Source organism: Coenobita brevimanus, chromosome 25, assembly GCF_032717465.1.
Source record: "Coenobita brevimanus isolate Jiangsu-jjx chromosome 25, ASM3271746v2, whole genome shotgun sequence".
Classification (NCBI taxonomy): domain Eukaryota; kingdom Metazoa; phylum Arthropoda; class Malacostraca; order Decapoda; family Coenobitidae; genus Coenobita; species Coenobita brevimanus.
The window spans coordinates 5,987,501-6,010,000 of record NC_136978.1 but is presented as its reverse complement, the minus strand read 5'-3'; the positions used below and the strand labels follow the sequence as shown (position 1 = coordinate 6,010,000).

The window sequence follows — 22,500 nt, the reverse complement described above, 5'->3', positions numbered from 1 at the left end:
GGGAAGGAGGGAGGGATGGAAGGAAGGAAAGATGGAATAAATTAACAGACTGATAGACAGACAAACAGACAGATAGATAGACAGGTAGATAAAATGACAATGGGGAAAGCTATACATATATATATATATATATATATATATATATATATATATATATATATATATACACACACAGACGATGATGGTGAGATATATATATATATATATACACAGATGATGATGGTGATATATATATATATATATATATATATATATATATATATACACACACAGACGATGATGGTGATATATATATATATATATATATATATATATATATATATATATATATATATATATATATATATATATATATATACACAGATGATGATGGTGATATATATATATATATATATATATATACTGTGTATATATATATATATATATATATATATATATATATATATATATATATATATATATATAAGAGTGAGGCATAGAGAGATGCAGAGGCGAGAAACAGGTGAAAGGAGAGAAAAGAGGACGTGAGGCGAAAGGAAAAAACGGAGAGATAAAGGAGTAAGTGGAGGGGAAAGAGAGGAGGAAGGAAGTAAAGATGAGGAAAGGAAGAGAGGAGAGTGGTGAGAAAAGAGAACAGAGGTAGAGGGAGGAGGATACAGGAGGAGAGGAGGAAAGAAAAGGGAAGAGGAGAGAAGAAGAAACGAGGTACAGAAGAGAAGAGTGAGCAAGTGAAAAGAAGAGAGGGAAAGAAGAGACGAGGGAGAGATTTTAGATAAAGAATATAACAAAAAGAGACGAAGGCATATAAAACAAGGGTGACAAACATGAAAACAGGAAGAAAAAGGAGAGAAGAAGAAGTAAATGAAAAAGAAGGAAATGAAGATAAAAGCAGGAAGGTACGGAAAGGAAAAGAGCAAGAAAAGAGAGAGAAAAAAGATATGGGCGAGGGAGGGACTGAAGAATCTAATAAGAAAGGAAGACTTGAAAAGGAGAGAGAGAGAGAGAGAGAGAGAGAGAGAGAGAGAGAGAGAGAGAGAGAGAGAGAGAGAGAGAGAGAGAGAGAGAGAGGACGGAAATAACAAACATAAATCCAAAGCAAGAACGAGTAAAGAGAAGTAAGAAAATGAAACCCCAGATTCAGAAAGGAAAAGAGAAAAAGAGAGAAAGTAAAGAGAGTGAGAAAATGAAGCTCCCAAACACAATTAACCTCAATCAAAAGGGAAATGAGAGTCAGTGAAAATATGAGAGGGAGAGATTTCATTCATATAGATAACCGTCTGCATAAAGGAGGCTGGGGGATTGGAAGGCGTGGGAGGAGAGACAGCTCTGGCCCAAGTTTTTTTCCTATCTATCCCTTTATCTATCTATCTATTTATCTATCTACAGCCAGACGCCACATTTCCGTAAGGGGTGCCCGCTTGTCATTGATTTTTTTTTTTTTTTGTGGGGAGGGGCACTAACCCTCCGCCAACCTACATACAGACACGTAGGGAACACACTTGGGTTGGATATATGGTTACCACCCAGCGCTGTAAATGGTTCCTGGATTACAGGAAAAATATATAGTTTTTAAAATATACATTATGCACACGGAAATAACCCAAGGCAAAGATAAAAGCAAAAACACTGTCAATTGCAAGATAAAACAGTAGCTCTAGTAGTAGTAGTAGTAGTAGTAGTAGTAGCTGCAACCCTAGGATCAGCGGAACATGAACCCGGTGGAGTGCAGGCTGAAGCCACCCTTAATCCACGGTCCACCATCCTCATCGGGGATAGGGAGGGACCCGAGGGAAGTCTCTATAAGGCAGCTCCAACGCCTTGTCATATCGGTGCTACCACAGGAAGGCTCCCTCTCCAGCACCTACTCTAACCCCTCCAGTTAAAGAAGAAAAAATCTATCCTAAGCTGAGTAAAATCGTCCGGAGGTAACAAAAAATCGTAATTGTATTGAAAGAGGAAGTCAATACAGAAACCCAGCTATTTTTTTTTCCTTACCTTTCCAGACTTTGTTGACTCACCCTGTGTAATGCAAAAACAAAACAAATAAAATAAATGAAAGAACCCAAGGCTGATCTAAAACTCTGTCTCTTCCCATGAAAACTGAACAAAAAGAAAGCAACTGGAGGTCATAGACAGTGGGAAATACAGAGTGAAGAAGATGCGTTTCAGAGTTGGCCGTTTGAATACATGAAGACTGAGGGTAACAATAATTGACTCTTGCACTGGAGAGTCGGTCATAGTCTGCTTTTTCTTGTTCATCATCATCATCATCGGATCATTACCATCATCATCGACATCATCATCATCCTCACCTTCATACCTTCTTCTTTAGCTTTTTTTTTTTTTATTCTCTTCATCGCGAATTCTATCGGAGAGGAAGATAATTAAAACCCCTGCTCTCTCTCTCTCATCCATATTGCTTGTTCACACACGTACTCTGACGTACTCAGCAAGTTCTACACACACACACACACACACACACACACACACACACACACACACACACACACACACACTCTCTCTCTCTCTCTCTCTCTCTCCGCCTCGTATAAATGTAAAAGAAAAGGCGACGAGGAAAATGCTGTGAAATTGGGCACTTCAGGGTACGGTGGGTGGGGGTAAGGGAGGGGCGAGGAGGGGAGGGGAGGGGAAGAAGTGGGGAGGGGAGGGGAAGAAGTGGGGAGGAGGGGATGGGGGTCTTGAGTGGGGTAGGGGTGGAATATTGGAGGAGGAGGAGGAGGAGGAGGAGGAGGAGGAGGAGGAGGAGGAGGAGGGTCCAGATTGGGGTATATATTCAGGGAGGAAGACTGGTTGGGGAGGGAGGGCAGGGAGAGAGAGTGGGGTGAGATCCAGGTTGGGGAGGAGGAAAAAAAAGGGGGTTGGGAGAGGTTTAGGGGAGTGGGGGGAGGCGTTTAGGGTACTCCTTTCTTCTACCCCCCTCCACACTCTCGCTCCCTTAATTTCCAATCCATCTCCCATCTTCCTCTTCCATCAAAGGAGTTCAAAGGAGTGCAAAGGAGAAAATAAAAGTAACATAGGAGAGAAAATGAGTACAAAGGAGACCGAATTACTAAGGACATAAGGTGAAAAAGAATACAAAGAACACAGGAGAACATAGGAGAACACAGGAGAACATAGGAGAACATAGGAGAACACAGGAGAACAAAGGAATGTAAAGGGTATAACAGCAACATATGAAGCTGACTCTGGATATGAACTAGTCTGGGCAGCATTTACGCCTTCAGTGCAATTATATCTTTGGTAAATCATTATTAACATCTACGGCATACTGAAGAGGGACGCCTTCACGCGGTGGCATCCATACAAAGGTTATACAATGGTCCTCCCAATCCCTTCCCTGTCCACCGAAAGGATGTTAGTGGATTCCAAGTAAAGGGGAATTTCAGCCGGCAGACCACCGGGTGAATATCCAGATTAGCTTAGGGCCACAGCAGCAAAAACAACAACTAACGCCATCTATTCTGAAATAATTATCAAGACCCAAAATATCATAACCGGTAAAAGCTTGGATCCCCTCTATGTCCATGCTTTGATAAGTTCTATGCGATTCAGTTCTTCTAAACGCTCCTCTTATAGTTCTTCAGTATATTTCTTTGCCCCTTTCCACTGCCCTCTCTTAAATCTCTACCCACTCTCTTATTTTTCATTTTTCTTCCTCTTAAATTCCACTTACTTTTTCCTCTCCCGTCTCCCTCCTACCAACACCCTTCTCGTCTCCTCTCTTCATCAGCTTCTCCTCCTTCACGACCTCTTCCTCCTCTCTCACAGTCCTAACCACTTCCTTTCTCTTTTCCTCCCTCTTAATGCCTCCTCCTCCTCCTTCTTCATTTCGCTTCAGCTACTCCACCTACAATGCCTCTTCCACTTTCTTCCTCTCCCACTGCTACCCTCCACTTCCGTCTCGGTTTCACCCATTTCCTCCTTCCCTCAGTCCTACCTACTCATTACTTCCTCTTCCGTCCCACTTCCACACACTTCCTCCCTCCCCAAGCTGTATATTTCTACCAACCTTCTTTCCCTCCAACATTCCCCACTCATATCCACTTCCTCGTCTTCCACATCCTCAATCAGTCATCCCCTCATCCTCTCTTTCTTCCTCCCCAGCCCCACCCCAGTTTCTCTTTCTCTTTCCATATTTCTACTCCCCATTCTCCCTCCCTCCCCAGGCTCACCCACTTCCTTCTAAATCTCCACCACCCACTCTCTCTCACTCCCAACCCTCAACCCATTTCCCCACGGGTATCTGTGTGTGTGTGTGTGTGTGTGTGTGTGTGTATGTGTGTGTGTGTGTGTGTGTGTGTGTGTGTGTGTGTGTGTGTGTGTGTGTGTGTGTGTGTGTGTGTGTGTGTGTGTGTGTGTGTGTGTCCTCGCCTCTTATTATTCATCAGAATTCCTGTTTTTACAAATCACGCCACACGCTCCGTCGGTTTGAGAAATTTCCCCTATCCCATTTTTCCCCTCTCCTCTCTACCACCAACCACACTATCCCATTTCCCCCTCAGATTCTCTCCTTTTCCTCCTAGCTTTTCACGAAATTTCCCCTCTTCCAACCCATCCCAATCCCTATATCTTCCCTTCCAGTTTCCCCCTCTATTCCTCCAGTTTTCCCCCTATCTTCCCCAACCCCACGTTTTCCCCTCTTTTCCCCTCCGGTAACTATGTGTGTGTGCTCAGTGAACCTTGTCTTTTAATATTCATCAGAAATCCTGTTTTTTTTTACCAATCATGCTACTCGCTCCAATTCTCCTTGACTTTATCTCTTCATCCCGAAGACGCAATTATCTCACTCTTATTGCTACCTGACGATTTGATTCACCTAGTAGTCTACCTATTCTGTCTATCCATCTATCTATCTATGTATCCATCTATCGCCAAGCGCCTTGGTCCTGTGAGAGGTGGCCACAAACGAATCGCCTCCATGTCACACTGTCCTTTGCTATCCGACTGCCATCCCTCCAGCTCACACTCCCGTCCAGTAGAGAAGAGGTTAATGGAAGCCACATCTAACCCTTTCACTCCTCAGTTAAAGAAAATCGTCAGAAATCATCAAGGATATAATACACAATACGTCTAGGGTATGAAGGGAGGTTAATCGGTTCACTCAAGGGCTGCCATTTCTACGTCATTCCTGCTGCCACCAGACGATTTTATTCAGCATGGGAGGCGCTTTTCGGAATAATGGAGTTAGGTACAGCATTCGTCAACCCTTTCAGAGCAAGAGACCGCCCCAGACGTGAATAAAATCGGATAAGGTTTGCGCGATTTTACCCGAATAACACGTCCGCGGGTGAAAGATAATCATACCGTTCCCAGCACGTAATTTATCCAGCTTAGAAAAGTATAGTGGTAATGGACGGATTGAAGTAACATATATCTCACTCCCAAGTTAGAAAAAATATATAATAATCTGTCCCCCCCCCCAAAAAAAAAAAAAAAAGTTTGGAGACAGAAAAGATTCGGTAAAAACTCCAAAGTACTGATAGTAAACACTGATTTTTTATGGCTTTCTGTAATGTGTGTTGTGCATGTACGTTTGGTGAAGATAGGTTGCGGGAAATGTTAAGGAATGCATACTGGACTTCTCTCTGCATTAATGAAGCACTGGAATAAGGTCAGCAAAGGAGGATGGTCAGGGGCTGGGGTCCTGATGGATGGTGAATAGGAAGTCCCAGCTCCCCCACCCTGTTCGACAAATACCACAGTCTCCTCCGTGTGTGTGTGTGTGTGTGTGTGTGTGTGTGTGTGTGTGTGTGTGTGTGTGTGTGTGTGTGTGTGTGTGTGTGTGTGTGTGTGTGTGTGGAGGGTAATGAAGAAGGCAACATCAAGGGCTTCTCTGTTTACGTGGCGGCAAAGGGAAGAATACACTAGTCACCCCTCGATAAACTTCTCCCTTTACTCCCATTTTCTACGCGCCTTCACCCTCATCTTCACTACATCTAAAGTACGTCATCTTTACTCTCTCTCTCTCTCTCTCTCTCTCTCTCTCTCTCTCTCTCTCTCTCTCAAACTTGGCGATTAAGGGAAAGATGCACTAGGAAGGATGGAAGGCAGGATGAAAGGAAAGGAAGGAAGGAATAATACAGAATTAGCACCAAGTCGCAAAATGGCTATATGGCACTAAGGTAGATGTGGCATTACGGTAAATGTGGCACTAGGGTAGATTTGGCACTAAGGTAAATGTGGCACAAGGGTTTATTTGGCACTAAGGTAGATGTGGCACTAAGGTAGATGTGGCACTAAGGTAGATGTGGCACGAAGGTAAATGTGGCACGAAGGTAAATGTGGCACTAAGGTAAATGTGGCAGAAGAGTAGTTTGGCACTAAGGCAGATGCGGCACTAAGGTAGATTTGGCAATAACCTATAGAAAAGTAATGACAGAGGGAAAACGCAAAAGTAAAGGTTAACTAAACGAGATATATGATGGAAGTGTCGGCGCTGATAGAGTTGGCGTTGATGGAGTTGACGGTGATAGAGTCGGCGTTGATAGGGTCGGCGTTGACAGATAAGGTGTTGAATAATATGGCGTTGATAGAGTCGCCGGTAATAGAATCGATGCTAACAGTCGGCGTTGATAGATATGGCGTAGATTGAGTCGGCGCTGACACAGTTGGCGTTGACAGAGCTGGCGTTTACAGAGTCAGAATATGCGAGTGAGACCCCATCTAAAGGGCAGAGGGATCCCAAGCCCCCACCAACCCCTCCCTTTTAGTCACCTCTTACGTCACGCAGGGAATACATGGGGGTAGTAGCCTTTGGAGGGTCAAATTATCCCGTTCCGTCAAAATCCATCCAGTTCCATTTAAGTTCATGAATAGTCACTCAAAATTCTCGAAAAAACAGGTGTATTTTTCATTACCAGTATCCGCATCGAGCTGGGAAAGGCGAACTAGGATCTGGAACTAATTTATTCAGTGTTAATAATGCCTGGGAGGGGAGGCTGAAAAAAAAATAATAATAATAAAGCCTGATGCATTCGGCACGTATATTCTTAAATTATTATTACGTGGCGGTGAGGTGGAGGTGAGGTTAATACTGGGAAGATTGGAATTAACACCATGGAGATGGGAATTAATCCTGGAATTAATACCACACGTAGAGGAACCTAAAGTTATACCACTGGCAAGACTAATATTAGATGGATGATGAGAATACCAGGTGGATGAGAATTAATACCGGACGGATTGCATTTAACACCGTGATATTTGATTCATACCACGTAGAACATCACTGATACCAGGGGGAGGCGAAGGTGAAGAGGAACTACTACCACGTGGAAGGGAACTGATACCACGTGAAGGGGGGACTGATAGAGGTGGATCGTAAATAATACCGAGTAGGAAAACTATAGTCTTTTCACCTTAACCTGACCCAGATTTTCATTCTTTTGCAGCTTATATTTCACGCAGCTCAATGGCAGAAAAGATAATACTACGGTTCTACATCCTTTCCACAGCATTTCTTTGTGACTGCCACCATACTGTTAATATCTTGTAATAACTCAGCATTCAAGATAGAGAGAGGTCAAATTTAGGCCAAGTTAAAGTGAAAAGAGTATAACACCTAAATATGCCACTCGTCATATTAAAAAATCAGAAAAAAAAACTTTGATATCAGTGAATATATATATATATTTTTTTAAAGGGGTCAGACGAAAAGTGGTGAAGGGTTGAGCATGATCCTCTCTCTCTCTCTCTCTCTCTCCAGACGGTGTGGTGTGATGGTGTGGTATAATCGTGTGGTGTGGTGGTGAGCTATGATGGTGGGATTTGATAGTGTGGTGTGGCGATACGCGATGTGATGATGTGGTGGGGTGCGAAGGTGTTAGGTGATGATGCGGTGATGCGATATGATGTGGTGTGGTGTGACTATGTGGTACGATGATGTGGTATGGTTTGATGGTGTGGTGTAATGATATGGTATGATGATGATGTGGTGAGTGTGGTGTGACAGTGACATGCGATGGTGTGGTGTGGCGTGATATGGTGAGGTGTGATAAGAAAAAGGTAGGGGTACTTGTGTGGTGCTGGTGATGTGATTAGCTGGTGTGTGTGTGTGTGTGTGTGTGTGTGTGTGTGTGTGTGTGTGTGTGTGTGTGTGTGTGTGTGTGTGTGTGTGTGTGTGTGCGTGTGTGTGTGTGTGTGTGTGTGTGTGTGTGTGTGTTTTGTTTTGCGTCTACGTATCCGTGAATAGGTTTAAAGTTGGTGACTGCGTCAGTATATGTATTTAAGTATATCATTTATATCTCTTATGTAGTATTTCCTTCTTCATTATTTTTATTTTCATATTTACTTTTAACACTGAGCAATTACTATCAAATATTCAGGTGTTCGGGGAAGCTTAGGTGTATTACAGGTGCGAGAGTATATGTATGTGTGTTCATCATTTTACCTGTCCTAAAAAAAAAAATGTGTGTGTGTGTGTGTGTGTGTGTGTGTGTGTGTGTGTGTGTGTGTGTGTGTGTGTGTGTGTGTGTGTGTGTGTGTGTGTGTGTGTGTGTGTGTGTGTGTGTGTGTGTGTGTGTGTGTGTGTGTGTGTGCGCGCGATGGATGCGGGGCGAGTGAGTGGGAAAGTGGCAGGTATGAAATATTCAGGTACTCTCCTGCCTCCCCCAATGCCATCGCTTCACAACACCTCTGCACCCCATTACCCCGACACACACACACACACACACACACACACCTCCCCATCCCATTACCCCAACATCACATCATAACACTATGTCCCCCATCCATCTCTCTCTCTCTCTCTCTCCCTCTCTCTCCACCAGGGTACAGGAGGCCGTGGTAAATATTAAATGAACTCAGCGTGTTTGAGGCACATCACGTAGCATACTTCGCTAAATCCACCACGCATAATATTACCCCCGTTTTAACCCTAGATATTACCCCAAGTTGAATATTATCCCCTGAAATAAAAATAAATAGTAATACTGAGGGGATTCTTAGTAAAACAAAATCGTCTGGTGATAGTGAGAAAAAAGCGATAAAATAGGTCACTGGATTCCATGGGTGTATCTTCCTTTCTCACTTCCTCCTTGTACCTCCTTGTTTATGTCGCACTCAGTAGCCTTTTCTGTCCGTCTCTTTCTATCTCTCCCTGACTTCTTCATTTCTTCCGGTGTCTCCAAGCTTCTCTTTATCTCTCCTCTCCCTCTCTATCGCCTGCCTCTCCCTCATCTCTCCTCAATTTCTCTTTCTCTTTCTCCAGTCTCCACATTTTCTCCCACCCCTCTCCCCAGTCTCCCCTCCCCGTTTTTCATCCTCCCTCATCCTCTCCTCTTCCTTCCTCTCCTCTCCTCACTCTTCTTTCTCCTTCTCAGCTTCCTTCTACCCTTCCTCAATCTCATCCCTCTTCTCATCCTTCCGTCTTTCCTTTCCTTCCCTCTTTCCCCTCTCCCTTTTTCCTCTCGCTTTCCCCTCTCTTCACCTCCCTACTCTATCTTCCTCCTCCCCTCCTTATTCCCCCTCTCCCCTCCCCCTCTCCCTACACATGATTCCTCCTGAGCATCATTCACTCACAGGAGTCGGAATTGCATAGCTCTCTCTCTCTCTCTCTCTCTCTCTCTCTCTCTCTCTCTCTCTCTCCCACACACACACACACACACACACCAAAAAAAAAACCTTCCACCTCCTCCCACACACCACCTCCCGTCCCATCCCTACTCCGTCCCTCACCCCTGCCACCCGTCCCCCGTCACACAAACCCTCAAACACGTAACAAAAAGACGCAGGCCGTAACCAAATTAGCTCCCTACGTCACCCTCATTAAGCCAAAGGAAAAAAAATGAGATAAAAGTCAAAATAAAAAGTCGAGTGTGTGTGCGAGTGAGTTAACACAAGCTCGTCAGATGTCTTGGCGGGGAATAGGCGCTGAGAATACTGATGTTGCGGCTTGTACGTGATTGGAGAAGGCGGGGAATAGGTATGTGATTGGATTAAGGACGGACTGGATAGATTGGAGACTGGATAGAACGGAAATTTAGTACGTGACTGGATGAGCGGAAAAGAAACGCGTGACAGTATTAAAAGTGACTGCATTAAGGATGGATTGGATAGATAAGAGGAGACTGGACAGAAAGAAGATTTATTACGTGACTGGATAGGGTGGAAAAGAAGCACGTGATAGTAATAAAGGAAAGGAGAAAATAACTGGACAGTGCTGGGATTGGGCACGTGATTGGATAGGGGAGAGACGAGTGACATTGGATGAAGTTGTAAGCGTACGTGATAGCATACAGGGGATAATAATTATAGTAATAATAATAATAGTGAACAGATGGTTAGATAATGACAATAATAACAATAATAATAATAATAATAATAATAATAATAATAATAATAATAGCGAATACACAGATAATGAAAATTATAATAATAGTGAATACAGATGGATACTACTACTATACTACTACTACTACCACTTCTACTACTACTATATTACAACTACAACTACTGAATAATATTATAATACTGGTAATAATAATAATAATAATAATGCTGTCGATGATGATAATACTACAAACATATTTTATCCCAACACAGACACACACTAAGGACTTTTTCACTTGGACGGCAGCCTAATCACTGTTGCCAGCTGTTTGTGTGCGCTAATTGTTGCCAGATCCGTCACCCCGTCCCGCCAACCCGTAATTACCGAGGACAAAGGCGAAATTGGCGTTTGATCCACAGTCCATAGACTCGGTGGTGCTTGGGGATCAATAACGCGCGTGAAATCCTACAATCACGTCATTTATACTTCGGTAAAAGCCAATCAGATATTAACCTGTCTGGAGCTTCTGAGGCGAGATCGGGGTGTAGGAGGGAGCGAGGCGAGATCGGGGTGTAGGAGGGTGCGAAGCGAGACCGGGGTGTGGGAGGGTGCGAGGCGAGACCGGGGTGCAGAAGGGTGCGAGGCGAGACACGGGTGTAGGAGGGTGCGAGGCGAGACCAGGGTGTAGAAGGGTGCGAAGTGAAAGTACTGCAGTCCAGATCATTATTTTAAGCTAGAGGACACTACCCTACGCCCACAAAAACGTTTTATACAGAGAAAAGCCTCCATAAAACTATTGGATTCCAATCATGGCGTATTTTCCTCCACCCTGACTTTTGCCACTGGGCTACCGAGGCGCCAGAGGAGTTACACATACACTAATCTCCATAAATTCCTTTCGAACGATGATATCTATAACTTCTTGGGAAACTTACTAGATTCAACTTTAGACACACACACACACACACACACACAAAGGGACAGTTTTTATTCCGTCTGTTTTTGAGTATGATAAAACACACAAGACCCGGGCAGTTGTTCCCTTGCGTGTCCCTGTCCTGAATCTTTTGTTCCTCTCTCTCTCTCTCTCTCTCTCTAATCCAGACGGACATGCAGTGGACGCGGGGTACTTGTTCCTGTCGCAGACCAGATGAGAGTAACACAGGGCTCTCTCCTCATTCTTACCCACCTACCTCTCTTTCTTTCTCTCTCTCTCTCTTTCTCTTCTTTGCTAGTGTTCATCTGCAAAGCTTTTCTGTCGACTGTCGCCTCCTCCTGCTTTCCTCTCTCTCATCACGTCCATACGTCGCACGTCCCCCTCGACTCCCAACTCCTCCCCCAGCCGCCTCCACCATTTATCAGCCATCTCCATCATTCATCCCTCCATCAGCCATTTCCTCCAACCATCTCCACCAATCATCCCTCCATCAGCAGTCTCCATCACTCAACCCTCCTTTTCCTCCTCCTCCTTCTCTTCCTCCTCCTCCTCCTCCTTCTCCTTCCCCTCCTCCAGCAGCCGCCGCTTCACCCCGCCCCCAGTTTTATCCATTAACCTAACTGTCCTCCAGCCTGCAGGTCCTCCACGCCTCTCACGGGAATTAACTTTAGCAGACGCGAAAGGGAACTTGTTGGATTCATCAGCTTTATTCTCGGAGATGCTCGCTTCTTCCGACCTCCACTTTTACTTGTCTGAAGGCAGGGTTTCTTAATCACGCCTAAGCTGAAGATGAATTAGTTCCTTCTTTTGTTGGGATGAAGTTCGATTAGCATTGTCATAATACTTAACGCCATCACCAGTGTCATTATGATTTTCGTCGTCATTTTTATTGTTTTGTATATCATCTTTATCATCCAAACCTTATTAGTACTAATGTTATCACCGTCACAACAATCATCTATCATCATTATCCCATACCTGTATTTTACTTAACATCATTACCATCCTTATCAATATCCCGACCCTATGAATACCATCCGATCATTATTATACACACATAACAATTATCCTAACTCTGTGTTTATGATCTAATCCTTACCATGTAGAATAACATCACTGTGAGGGAAATTTATTTATCTTAATACATTTTTTTTTCCTATAAACAAATCATTAAATTAAATTGTGCTTCGTTCGACCACACTATGTTCCCTTCAAACCTTTCGAACCCTGTAATTGTTTCACTGAACCCTGTAATTAACTGATTCACTGAAACTGGTTCATCAATGTCTCGTGAAGCCTTGAGCATAAAACAGAACTGATTACAGTGGGACTGACGAACTTGTCCACATTCTCTCATCGACTTCTGTCAAAAGAACACGTCTGTATTTTTATGTGAGTTTACCTTTGTTATATTTTAATATTAGTTGTTTTAGTGCAGTTTGTTTTGAGATTAGTTTGTTTTCATTATTCATTTTACACTAATTCATTTATTTCTTTGTTTTTTTAATGTGTCGGTCCTTTGTAGCTGATACTGTACTACCGCCTGGTCAAGTGGGAACTCTTCCTATTACCTGAGAGTCTTCATCTACGAGCCGAGGCGCTGTCCCAGCACCTGTTGCCTAAATGTCGGGTCTTCTATTCTTGTTTGGCCCTTCTCCTTGGCATCTTTTAACGACCTCCTGTTCAACATTTCATTGTGCAGTTAGCCGATTTGAACTGAATTTCTGGGAAAGCCACAGGAGTATTGTCGGCAGTGGAATATTTATGTAAACATTGAAACTTTAAGGCAGGGGAATGCTCTATTTTATACATCCGGTTTCGTTAACATTTTAATTATGTGGTTTGTTAATCTGTGGTTTCTTAACTTCTGACATAAGATTATTGTATTAAAGCTGTCCATCTTTGTCTGTTTTCTGCAACCCTTCTATAATGGCAGTGCTACTTCAATATACTATTGAACGAACTGTTATGGACTCTTCCACAATAACCATTATTACATACACAGAATCACCAGCACTGTTCTTACATACACGAACATCACCATCGTTATCAGTATATACACTAACATCATATTAAATTCAATGACCAGTATTATGAAGAGTAGGTAAGATCAAGAAAAATAAACCTGAAAGCAAAAGAATAAAAAATAAAAAAACATGAAAGCACGACAGAGAAAAAAAAAACTTAAAAGCAAGAGAACTTCATCAAATTCCCCCGTGTAATTAGGCAAAATTTCTATTGCCTCTCCATTTAATCCCTTCAAATAATACTAACAAAATTATAACCACTAAAATCAATGGTAATCATCAAAAACTTAAGAATAATGAACTAATTCTACACCTTCCTTTTCGTACTAATACTGTTCCTTTTAAAAAAAATACGTTAACCTTCCAGTAACTGGTTGGTATTTTCAGTCAAGCGCTCTCTTTCTCTTTCTTGCTCTCGCTCTCTCTCTCTCTCTCTCTCTCGACCTATTTAGATTACCAGACTTGTGACCACACTTCCGTCAGGTTCGAATATGAAGATCACGGTCAGAGGTGAAAATCATTTGAAAATTAAAATGAACCAAACAATAAGCTTCTAGAACCTTGCAACAGCCTGTACGGCACAAAAACATGTAGAAGATACAGCACTTAAGAAACTGCAATTGAAATGTATAGCACAAAATTATAAGGAAATGGCACTGAGAAAAAACTATGAAAATAAATGGCACAAAATCGTATACAAAAAGCACTAAAAATAACCTGCAATGGAAATAAACAGTACGAAGTTACATAAAAAAAATTCACTAAAAAGAAACTGCGATGAGAATATATAGAACCCAATTATAAAGAGAAAGCATTAACAATAAACTGCAATGAAAATAACTACCAAAATATCATAAACTGCCCTAAGAATAAAACGCAATGAAACTAGTATTAAATGATAGTATTAACAAAAGATAAGGAATTAAAGAGAAAAGAAAAAGGGAAAAATAAAATCTTACCCAGGTGGTTACCTTGTTTTGAAGGTAATCTAGTTTATATTCAATACGACGATACCGCTTCTATATTCTGATCTTACCACTGCCAGACCTCGCGAAGTGAAGGTCTTAATTTCTCACTAATATTCTGTTGCTATTCTCAGTTCATTCATTGGTGTTTGTGCATCTGAAAGGGTTAATAAAACACACAATTGTTAGTAAACATTATATAATAAGATATTTATTTGTGCGTGTTATGTCACGCATGGAGAGGACCAAAGATCAGGGACAATCTGGGGGAACAGAGGGGCAGCGGAGACCTCAGAGTGGGAGAAATTTAACCCATCTCCTTGTCAGACTCCATTCACCTATCTGACTTAATCCATCTTGTCTGCTAAAACCTGTGCAGTCTGTATAAAAAGCACTGTTACTCTCCCTTGATTAAGTAACATCACTCACCTTTACTTACTAGTTTTAAACATGACAAAAAATTCTTATGTTCTCTTTCAGACATACCAAAACCTTTCAACATCACGTGGCACCATTTTCATTGAACCTGTGCAAAATGATACTTGTTCTGATGGCTGCACCTACATCTGAGTGGCTGTAAACACTAAGCGAGACCATCTCTCTGTGGGGGTCAAAAATATTACCATGTGGCCGATTTTAGTCAGGTTTGAACTTACAACCATGGTCAATACTCTCTCCAACAGTCTCGGAACCAAGACAGCACCAATTGAAACCTTGCCGAATACGGTTACATTCAAGAGACACATTTCACCATTTTATAACCACCAACAGGAAAGGAATTAACAGTAATTAAGACTCACATCACTGTTTCATAACCTCCACATTATAACTTGGTACCATCCTGAAATTGTGTCAATCTTAATGAAGCTTTGTTAAAGAATAATTAAACAGGATGGCTTCTCGTCCTTATCAGTCCAAGCTCCAGCTGTTTAAAGGAATATTTGTTCCAGATGTATAAAGCACCATATCAAAACTGTCAAATCCTATCATGCTTTGGTGAGTAATGAAATAATCTGGATTCTCACATAATAATAAACTAGTAACTTGGTTTTTCGCTTCATAAAGTAACTAAGCTTCTCACTTCACATTAATAAACAAATCTGTTCTTTTCATTTCACTACGAATCATTAGCCGGGAACTTCAGCAGCCTCAGAGTCTCAGAAACTCACTTCCGCCTCTTGCAACATCAGTTCAAACCCTCCACCAGGACAAGTAAATGAAATATTGACCAAGCAGGGCCGTGCAACACCTGGGTCCTGTGTGGGTCGGCTGAAGTTAGGGTTAATGTGGCGGAGTTAACTGCGTCCTCACCACTGGGTCTCGCGGGATCAGGGTACAGATAGTAGTAGTCGCACACCGCCATGCTATTGGTCCTTGGCTCCCCCACGCACGCGGACGTAGCACTACGATTGTGATCCCCATTTTCTCTTTGCTATGAACGCTCTCCAGTATTTTCTTTCTTTTTCTTGGGGTTTGTTCAAGCTAATACCAGGAGATTTTATTCAGCGGACACTCTCATAGCGAGGGAGTTACAAAGTCTCCATGTCCTCTACCCCAAAGGTGGTAATACTGGACTGGTTGTTAAGCTTGTATTTACAGAGGGTTAAAAATTATTTGTCTGCCTTTTGACTATGAGAATTTACCTCAGCTGAACAAAATCGTCTGGTTTTAGCCTGAGTAAAATACGTAGGTGCGTTCATAGCAACAAAAGGGGTAAGTAATGCTCACTGATACAGAAGCTTACACACATACAGAAGCGAAGGATAAGGACGTACACACACGCACACGGAACGCCCACACATACATGGCTTGAAACGTACACACGGACACACACACACGAGGAGCAAGAGTTAGGGCCATGTTCTCGTAGGCTAAAGTCCCGTCCAGACGATCGAGCAATGCCCGCGGGCACAAGCGAGCAGTTTGCCTGTTGACGGGCTCACCGCTTGTGCCCGCAGGCAAATGCGTAAATTGCCCTTGGCATTTACACATTTGCCCGCGGGCACAAGCGGTGAGCCCGTCAACAGGCAAACTGCTCGCTTGTGCCAGCGGGCATTGCTCGATCGTCTGGACGGGCCTTTAGGAGGCTCTCACACCTTCCCGTTTGCGATTTGTTTCGCTAATTACACCTTAATATCCTCCTGTACGGTATTTATTTATTACTCTTACTACTGGTATCGATGGATAGATAAGTATGGTGAAAGAAGTGAATGAATGTGAATAGTTATAATGAATATCGCAAGACAAACCCATTTAAGACGGTAAATCCACCTCTCTCTGACACTGGACGATTTTATTCAGCTTAGGAGTGGCCTTCTGTTCTCTAAGGGTTAACTCTCTAGGAACTTGAGACATTACCTTGCTACCTCCAGACGATTTTACTCAGCGTGAGAGTGGTTTAAGAAGTCTACATTAACCCAGAGACCCTAATTCCTTTAGTATTGCTTGTCAGACGATTTTTTTCTGCGTACGAGTGTGCATACCTCCCTGTTTCACTGAGGATTAACTCGTTCTGACCGAAGACGTCTTTTAAACTAAATTCTTCCTGCCTTTAGACGATTTGATTCTGTTTATGGGAGATTTATCAAACTAGGGAGCCTCGACATAGCTTTCACTTGACCCTTCAGAACGACAGGTGTTTCCTAAGCTGAATAAAGTCATCTAGATGCGGCAGGATTAATCTAAACAAAGAAGCCATAATAATAATAATAATAATAATAATAATAATAATAATACATCATCATCATCATCATCACCATAATAATAATAATAATAATCATAATAATGATGATGATGATAAAAAAGGTGATACTGTATGAAAAAAGGAAAGTGAAAAGAAAAAAGAAAAATCGCCGAAGAAGATACGCATAGGAGCCTCCTACTACCACGACAACGCGGCCCTAAAGACAAAAAAAACAATAATAACAATTAAATAAAAAGTTCTAAAAGTTTTGGAATTTGTTGGTTAGATGAATCACACAATGGTGACCTGCCGGGAGGAAAGGGGTCTCAGGGTGGTGATGGTGGTGGCGTGCTGGGATGAATGGGGTCTCAGGGTGATGCTGCTGGTGGGGTGGTGGGAGGAAAGGGGTGTCTGGGTGATGCTGGTGGGTAATGATGACCTGCCGGGAGGAAAGAGGTCTCAGGGTAATGCTGGTGTTAGAGACGCTCCTAACACCGTATTAAAGGGACAGGTGTAAGAGACGCTCCCAACACCGTATTAATGGGACAGGTGTGAGAGATGTTCCTAACACCGTATTAAAGGGACAGGTGTAAGAGATGCTCCCAAAACAGTATTAAAGGGACAGGTGTAAGAGACGCTCCCAACACCGTATTTAAGGGACAGGCGTAAGAGACGCTCCCAACACCGTATTAAAGGGACAGGTGTAAGAGACGCTCCTAACACCGTATTAAAGGGACACGTGTACGAGACGTTCCTAACACCGTATTAAAGGGACAGGTGTACGAGATGCTCCCAACACCGTATTTAATGGACAGGTATAAGAGACGCTCCCAGCACCGTATTAAAGGGACAGGTGTAACATACTCCTAACACCACGAGAACATGACCCACACACGGATAGGTTTGTGGTGACCTGCTGAAGTGAACATGAATCGAGAGATACAATGGAAAGTGATCAGTCAGGTGAAAGTGAGTTTATAGGGACAGCAGGAGGGGTAAGAGTGAGTGTCAGAGGAAGTGAAGGAGAATGTGAGAAGAAATGGATGAGTGTGAGTGTGAGAGAAAGTGAAAGTGAAAATGTGAGAAAGGGTACGGTACGAGTGTGAGAGTGAAAGTGTGATAAGCATACCAAAGAAAGTGTCCAGGAGAAGGTTTTGTCACGGTCAGGAAGGTGCATGATGATGATGATGATGAGGAGGAGGAGGAAGAGGATGATGGTAAGTGCAGTATGTCGAGGTGAACATGAGAGATATGCAAGGAGAAATGGTGCATGTTTAAAAGTGTCATCTATAAAGTGAACATGAATCAAGAGGTATAATGGAAAGTGAACGGAGGAGGGGGGGGGGAGGAGTGATTAACCTTTTCCAACCGATGACTTTTTTTTTTTTTTTTTACTTATTTTTGCTGCCTCCAGACGATTTTACTCAGTTTAGGGAAGGCCACTGGTAATGAAGGGGTTAATGGCCTCTATATCCCCCTGCAGTTTAAAAAGTCTCTCCTTCAGGTAAACAAAATCGTCTGGAGACAACAAGAATGAAAAATACATCACCATCATCGAAAGAATGTGATTTGTCATAAAGAAGGTGACGATGGATACAAAGGAACATGAATGGGGATACAGTAGTGAGATGTATTCAGGCCTTGGGGGAAAGTGACTTACTGTATTACAAGGTTACAACAACGGATACAATCATGATCTGTCCAAGTTATGATGAGTTTGATTTGTCGGGGTGAATATGATGAAATGATCTGTCTAGCTTATGATGGCAATTCTGATCTGTTGAAATATGATGATAATTATGACGTAAATATTAATGATGACAAAACTGACCTGTCGAGGAGATGATGATGATGAATATGATAAGTTTGATCTGCTGATGGGAATATGAATCAAGAGGCATTATGGAAAGTGACCAGTTGGGGGAAGGTAACTATATTGTATGATGGAGGAGTGACGTATAAGGGAAAGTGACCTACATTTATGATGGGGGGGGGGGGGAAGTGACTATTATTTTATGTTCAGGGAGGCAACAACAGATCAAGTGACCTCGATTCCATTAGGTCACCTCCAGCAACAACAGCTTGAGTATTCTGAAGATGGTGACTACTTGTGACGTCAGCATCACCACCACCACCATTACCGTGTGCTTGGTCTGCCTCGTGCTACTGCTGCTGCTGCCGCTGCTGCTGCTGCTGCTGCTGCTGCTACTGACGGTGGTGGGAGTGGAGGGCGCGGCGGCGGAGGTGTTCGTCTGGATGGGTGATGGATGCTCAACTGTGAAAAAGAAAAGGGAAAAATATATATCGTTATTATCTTCGTCGTCCTCCTCCTCATCCTCATCCTCATCCTCATCATCATCATCATTTCTTCACCCTATTTCCCACCAATATAGCAGATGGGATGAGTACAATAAAGAAACAGGAGCAGGAATTAAAAAAAAAAGTATCAGAATTAGCAACAGACTGCCGCCAACATCATCATCATCATCATGTCTTCCTTCCTCTAACAGAATCCAGAAATACAGACAGGAACACACAAACCTACGAGAACTATCAACAAAGTAGGCTAAGTATCATCATCGTCATCTCCCTAAGCATACTGCATAGAAGAAACCAGTAATAAATCCAGGGAAAACACAAGCGTACGAGAACTACCAACAGAGTTCCCAGTGAAAGAAAAATAAGAGACAGGGGTACCGTGCATCAGTTTACCATTTCACTAGACCGTCTTTTTTTTCCTCTTGCACCACCCGTCCCTCAGTCCGCGATTTGCTCTCAGAATTTTCCCAGTACAGACAGGGTATTATGGGGAAACAGAAAAAGAAAGAAGAAAGAAAAGCAAAAAAGAAACAAGCACATGAGTACATTCGTTCACCAATTCAGACAGACAGATTTATCAAAGCTGTGCCCCTCCCCCCCTTTCCCTTCCCCCCCTTTCCCCTCCTCTCTGTCTCTCAAAACTGTGATCCGCTGTCAGGATTAAAAAGAGTTCAGGCAGATTAACATGAAACCTTAATCTGACACGAATACAAAACGTGGGAATATGGTAAATAAGTTAACTACAGAAATTACCCGTGTCCTGTCATACGCTGTAACCTGAATTTATTGTGTAACTACGATATTTTGCTGGAATTTTGATGACTACACAACCTAATAAAAAACCTTACCCTGAAACAAATATTAAATGGGTGGCTGTAATGTGTAAATCAGGGGAGAGTGCTGGAGACGGGGGGTCTTCGTGTGGTGGCATCGATATAAAGGTGATGGCGCTGCCTGGTTATACAAACATCCCTTAACTATTTCTCTATCCCGGAAAAGGAGGGTGGTGAGCTGCAGGAGGAAGACAGCATCAATCTACAGTCCACCAGTTTCACGCTTTAGATGAACCTAGGACTCCAACTACTACTATCTACAGCAAGAGAAGTATAGTGCAATAGTAAGACCTAGTGTGCACTGCTTGAGTACTCATCACTATGTATATCTGAACTACTGGTAATATTTCACCAGCAGAAAAAGTAAGATGATAATCAAGGACACTACAATACACTCGCTCGATAAATTTTACAACTGAAACGAAACCTAGAAAAAATTATATCTTACACTGTAAAATACTAGTACTATGAATTACAACTGCGAGAGCGGAATCTTGAAAAAAAAAAAAAAAAAAAAAAGCATTACGATACACAAGTACAGAATAATAAATCTATTCGGCTGAAGAGAAAGCGAATAAGACAAAACATAATTCTAATAGCCGCGTCAACCCTAACCACATACATCTTATTAACACATCCCAAATGGTGCCCTTTGTCTTTGGACACATCCAACAGACACAATCCAGACACACCCCAGATTCACACCACACGCTCCTTGGACGCACCCCAGACACGTCCCTGTGGATGTTGCAAAAATACAGTAGATGTAAATGAGTGTGACGCTCGTACATTCTACGGTTCCAACTTGCCAGATTTCATTATTACAGAAGCTACAATGACTCAGTGAGGAAGTGGGTGGCACAATTAGGGATACACACTAAATCCAGCCGCCCCTGTGGGTGTACGAAAACTCTTCAACCTGAAAAAATTTAGGGGAAAAATGTAAGCACTATGATAACCCATAAAAAAGGCCGACAATAGCCTCCAAAAACTGAAAGTACAATAGTAAGCAAGTATAATGATACCTAATTCAGGATGTAAAGAAAAAAAAATAATTACATAATACACCGGAGCAACAAATCCCATTAACACAGGAGAATGTGGGGGAAATGAGAGGAAAAAAAAAACAACCACAGCCAACGCAACACACATCAAAATTTCCGATTGGCCAAAAATGGATGATGGTGGGGAATATCGTTGCCACACACACACACACACACACACACACACACACACACACACACACACACACACACACACGAATGAACAGGAACGGAAACAGCTTCTCCAAAAACAATTAGATTATCGACTTCTGCTCCATCAAATTTATACAAGGCAATGAGAAGAATAAATCGCTATGGAGGAGGCATTCAGAGGACTCCAAAGCCATTAGAATATCACTCCCTATCCTATCTAGCTTATACAACTTAATGCCAAGAGTAAACCGGTAAGAAAGACATGTTACGAAATCTCCGCATGGCACACTTGGTTTATACAGCATACAGTACCAGTAACTCAAAGCAATAACTAATAAAAAAAATAGCAACAGTAACTCAAAGCAATAACTAATAAAAAAAATAGCAACAGTAACTCAAAGCAATAACTGATAAAAAAAAAAGCAACGGTAACTCAAAGCAATAACTGATAAAAAAAAAAAGCAACGGTAACTCAAAGCAATAACTGATAAAAAAAAAAAAAGCAACAATAACTCAAAGCAATAACTGATAAAAAAAGCAACGGTAACTCAAAGCAATAACTGATAAAAAAAAAGCAACGGTAACTCAAAGCAATAACTGATAAAAAAAATAGCAACAGTACCTCAAAGCAATAACTGATAAAAAAAAAGCAACGGTAACTCAAAGCAATAACTGATAAAAAAAAAGCAACGGTAACTCAAAGCAATAACTGATAAAAAGGCAACAGTACCTCAAAGCAATAACTGATTAAAAACAGCAACAGTACCTCAAAGCAATAACTGATTAAAAAAAAAAAAAAGTCACTAATTCGCTGGGTCAGACAGAACGCAAAAACAACCCCAGGGCAGTGTAGATCAAAGAGGAACTACAATTACCTTTTATGATTACCTACAGACCAGACCTCACCGAACGCAGTCCCTACCTTTAAAACCCCCAGTGCCCATTTACGAGATTTATATTCGCTAGTGCCAATTTCTGATCCCCCCCTTCCCCCTACCCTCCCGCTGATTAAACGGACGATTGAGTCACGAGTGGGGAGGTCTCTCTCTCTCTCTCTCTCTCTCTCTCTCTCTCTCTCTCTCTCTCTCTCTCTCTCTCGTTCAGCGTTGAGGATAGGGAGGAAAAATTTAGGATCCATTATAGAAGCTGGGATCAAAGTCACCTGGGGCTAGTTGGGACTGAAGGATTTTTTGGTTATTTTTTTGTACCTATCCTTCAGCCCTCCCTCACCCCCCTACACACACACACA

The 22,500-nt window shown here is 42.3% G+C and overlaps 2 protein-coding genes across 2 annotated transcripts in view; one reads left to right on the top strand and one right to left on the bottom strand.

Moving 5' to 3' along the window:
• Positions 1-22,500, top strand: part of LOC145393762 (arrestin homolog) — a 284,043-nt gene that overhangs the window by 260,133 nt on the left and 1,410 nt on the right. The gene's annotated exons all lie outside the window — the stretch shown is intronic.
• Positions 18,961-22,500, bottom strand: part of LOC145393692 (zwei Ig domain protein zig-8-like) — a 37,178-nt gene continuing 33,638 nt past the window's right edge. The window contains exon 7 of the mRNA XM_080267739.1: positions 18,961-19,178. Coding sequence (XP_080123865.1) covers positions 18,961-19,178 — 218 coding nt within the window. The remainder of the gene's footprint in view (positions 19,179-22,500) is intronic.